Source organism: Clarias gariepinus, chromosome 26 (genome assembly GCF_024256425.1).
Source record: "Clarias gariepinus isolate MV-2021 ecotype Netherlands chromosome 26, CGAR_prim_01v2, whole genome shotgun sequence".
NCBI lineage: Eukaryota > Metazoa > Chordata > Actinopteri > Siluriformes > Clariidae > Clarias > Clarias gariepinus.
In genome coordinates this window covers 10303404-10307836 of record NC_071125.1, presented here as the reverse complement: position 1 = coordinate 10307836, position 4433 = coordinate 10303404, and the positions used below count along the sequence as shown (strand labels likewise).

Below are 4433 nucleotides of genomic sequence, written 5' to 3'. Positions count from 1 at the left end.
ATATTAATAATAATAATAATAATAATAATAATAAAGGACATAGGTTAGAGGTCTTGTCTCAGTTGGCTTCTTTAAAACCTTTCCCCATGCCCCAACACTGGTGTCAGCATCAATCAATTAAAGTAAAATTAAAACAACGAGTTGAAGACAAATTACATATTACATAATTTAAATAATTGTATCAGTATTTCATGGTGAACAATGTAGAGCCTTCAAAAGTTCTACACTAGTTTATCATCATTTTGTCATTTGCAATGTGTGCTTTCTTAAGCACACCTACTTCCAAACATACTGTACACACTGGAGCACCTGGCCTATACACTGGGGCGCCTCCTACACAGGAGACCTTTTGTCAATGTTTCGCAAACTTAGTCCCAGAAAATGAATTAGCATATAAGACTTTGGGGTGAGTTAACTACGAACCAAATTAGCTACTGGCAATTTGAGAATGCCAATTAGCCTAATCTGCATGTCTTTGGACTGTGGGAGGAAACCAGAGTACCTGGATGAAACCAAGCAGCAAACTTCATGCACACAGAGGGGGAAAACAAACCTGACTGGGAATCGAACCCGGACCCTGGAGGTGCATGGTGAGAGTGCTAATCACTAAGCCACCATGCCGCCTTTCAAGTTTTCCCTGTAACTTTCTTACATATTTTTATAATACTCTTTTTAATGATCTCTTAAGCTCCCAGCAGTTGTTATTAAATGTAGTGTGTTACTTGAATGTTCATAGATAAATGTTGATTATAGCACTGTTTCTCAAAGTGTAGGGTTTCTCTAAGCCCCCTAGTTGGTTGCAAAGATACTGCAGATTTCAAATTAGACAGTGGCATTTTTAAACTTGACAAAGGCTAGAATAGAGTAATGCTGTATTAGAAACATTTAAAACAGACATCTGCCAAGTAAATTGACATCTGCCATTCCATGTGAATCAAACTTCTGAAGGGAAAAAAATGTCTTAATACATTTATGTACATCTCTGACATGGTAATGTCACATTATACTAAAACCTGTTAAAGCTGTTTAAATGAAATTTACAATTAAATGTGGATTATACTGCAAAGATTAACTAAAATAGTATTGTTTGGAATCTACTGCATTAAGTTAATCAAAAAATTGCAGTCAAATATTTAACAATTATAATAAACTGGAGACATGTCTTTATGTTTAAGTAATAACATTAAAACACGAATTGGATTTATTTCCTTTATCCTATCCTTTATCATAAAACAGCAGTTAATTAGAATATCACTTTATAGTTAGTCATACAACAGAAACACTTTCACTGTAGAACACTGTACATCCTCATAATTAACACTTGCAAGAGGACTATACTGCAGCAACACTGATTAAATTTAAGTACAGAACTTCAACAGACATACACATACACACATTATTTCTTTAAACCACTCCATTAAAGGCAGATGGTGATTGTTTCAGTATTAAGTTTAGCAAGTGGATACGCTATCTGTTTTTATGAAATAGTATAGATTGATTTTGGGGATATTTTTCCAACACACTGAACGAGACAGATAACACTGGATCACTAAACACATCTGAACTCGGTACAATACAGTCAACATCAGGTAAGTAGGTTTTGCTGGTAAGACAGAACTGTACTGCATGATATTTAAATGTGTGTTCTGATGGAGCCATACATACGAGAGTTCTGTCAACGTCCCTGAGCTACTGCAGTGACCCAGTCAAGCTGTGGTCACTGGGAAAACTGTGGCTCATATTGGACAGACTGGCCATTAGAGACTTCACTTTATGCGCATAATAGTTCCTCAAGTTCACTGAAGGTACCTCCTTAATGTCTCCACTGAAATCACAGCTTCTCATGGCAATCTCCAACTGTTTCTGCCTCTTATAAAACAAAGAGAACTTGTTGAAAATGAGTGTGATGGGCAGCACCACCACCAAGATGCCGGCAAGGATGCACGCTGAAGCAGTGAGTTTTCCTGCAATAGACCCTGGTACCACATCTCCATAGCCCACTGTAGTCATGCTGACTGTTGCCCACCACCAGCAGGCTGGGATAGTAGTTAGTCCATCATTTTCCTCCTTCTCAACGGTATAGGCCATAACAGAGAAGAATGACACCCCCACTGCTAAATAGAGCAGTAGCAGACCCACTTCCCTGTAGCTGTTTTTCAGAGTTGCTCCAAGTGATCTCAGGCCAGTGGAATGGCGTGCGAGCTTAAGGATTCTAAAGATCCGCATCAGCCTCAGAACCTGTGCTATTCGTCCCAGGTTCTCCAAGGTGGGACGCCTCTCAGCCACAAGATCAATCATCAGTGTAAGGTAAAATGGTAAAATAGATACCAAGTCGATTATATTTAATGGGTGCTCAAAGAAATGGAGTAGGTCTGGTGCAACAACAAACCTGACAACCAGCTCGAATGTGAACCAGCCTATCCCGAAATGCTCCACCGTCTCAAAACGGGGGTCTTCCTGAAGAAGGCCTTCACTATCCAGTGTAGCAAAATCACTCATGCTGTTCATGCACATGGTGGCTATGGAGCCAAGCACCACCAGAATAGAGAAAACACTAATGACTCGGCTGCACAGAGAGTAACCTGGATTGTCCAGTATCAGCCAAATCTTTCTTCTGATTCTCCCAAGCGGTTGCTTGTCAAACTTGGTCGCGTCACTATAGAATAATAAAATCTCATCAAAGGAAGAATTAGTGCTGCCCTCGTCACTTTTATCCTCCCAATCCTCTTGGTATGGCTCCATTTTTCTGCAGTGGTAGGTGTTGCTGCAACAGGAGTCGATGAAAAAGTCATTGATCCCCCAGTATTCGATTTCCTGGCTGAATGAGAAAATGCAGAGTTCTTCCATAACATGCAGGCGGCCTGTGTTATAGAAATTCAAAACATAGGGGAAAAGTGCAGGATTTCGGTCAAAGTAGAACTCCCTTTCTGCGTCATCGTAGTCATCGCACAGCTCCAGGATGGATTCCTTTGACTGGCATCGCAGCAAACGAGCAAGTCGTGTTTCAGGGAAGCGAGACAGGATGCTAGAGAGCAGTCTCCTCTTGAAGCCTCCTACGTTAATGCGTATGGCGCTGTTCTCGGTATTAAACACGTTTAGATCATTGAGCGTGTGTGCAAACATGTCTTGATCCTTTTCGCAAATCATGCAAGCTTTTGCGCAAACTGAAAAATTACTGTGGGATTATAATCTCACTCGGGAGCTGAGAGTTATGAAACTCAGTAAAGAGCTGGCCATTTCACTGGGGAGGTTTCACTCCTGGATGTTTTTGCGCGCGCAGCGGATGATCAGCCCTTAGAACGTCGCCCAGTCGTGTCACACACGTCATTGTCCCAAGTGTTCATTTAATTAATTGATTGATTGATTGATTGATTGATTTGATTTGATTCACTCACTGTCTAAAACGATCCTTATATCGACTGCGGGAAATAGCAGAGAGTGATTCCAGTAAGAGTCATGAGTTGAGATTTGGGGATGATGAGGCGCACACCTCCCAGACCCTCCGCTTTACGCCCTCCAGACGAGTCGATGTCTGTGCGGATTAGGAGACAGACAGAGGGGTTTCCTTTCCTTCCCGCAGCACGGAACCCAACCGCCAAGCCGTCTCCTTTTTTACTGCTGATCAAATTTCTTAACGCGCACAAAAGAAAACGTCCCTCCTTAAATACCTCGCGCTCTTTGTCTGTGATGGAGGAAGTCACTGCGGATTGCTGTCACCGCGCGCGCGCCCGTGCTGATGTTCCGATAGGGACAGATCCACTAAAAGCGCTCCAGGGGTGCGCGAGCCGCCGCTGCCAATTCACTATGGCGACAGCAAGGAGAAAAATGTTGCTCATCATCCGAGCTATTGTTGTATTACTCTATACAACTACAGTCTCTCTCTCTCTCTCTCTCTCTCTCCCTCCCTCTATCTATCTCTCTCTCTCTCTCCCGCCCCGTGGAGGAATTAGGGGGTGATCGTTTTAATTAATTGATTACTTAACTTGGTACTATCTCTTACCAAAAAGCAATTTCACATGTTATTATCATCATCATCATCATCACTATTATTATTATTATTATTATTATTATTATTATTATTATATCTCAGATGAGTTCAATCAGTTCATACGTTCAGAACTCCTACAATAGAATTCAATCCTTTTTTTCCCCTCCAGTTTCAAGGACTCTATGTACAAAAGCACTTGCTCCTGGCTGACAGGAATGGAACCTAATGTGGTCTTCTGCCCATTTACAGTGCTGTGAAAAAGTATTTGGTTACTGATTTCTTTTTTTGTCACAATTAAATGATTCAGATAATTGAACAAATTTTAATAATACACTGCAGTTTGTAAAAGATGATTTTATTTATTAAGAGAACAAAGCTGTGCAAATCTGCCTGGCCCTGTGTAAAATAAAAATAAATCCCCTAAACCTAATAACTGATTTTGCCA

The 4433-nt window shown here is 41.0% G+C and overlaps 1 protein-coding gene across 1 annotated transcript; it reads right to left on the bottom strand.

Moving 5' to 3' along the window:
• Positions 1 to 1206: 1206 nt before the first annotated feature.
• LOC128514296 (potassium voltage-gated channel subfamily S member 2-like) lies at positions 1207 to 3823 on the bottom strand. The gene has a single exon (XM_053488080.1). The coding sequence runs from the start codon at positions 3145 to 3147 to the stop codon at positions 1690 to 1692; it is 1458 nt and encodes a 485-aa protein (XP_053344055.1). The 5' UTR covers positions 3148 to 3823; the 3' UTR covers positions 1207 to 1689.
• Between the last annotated feature and the right edge of the window lie 610 nt (positions 3824 to 4433).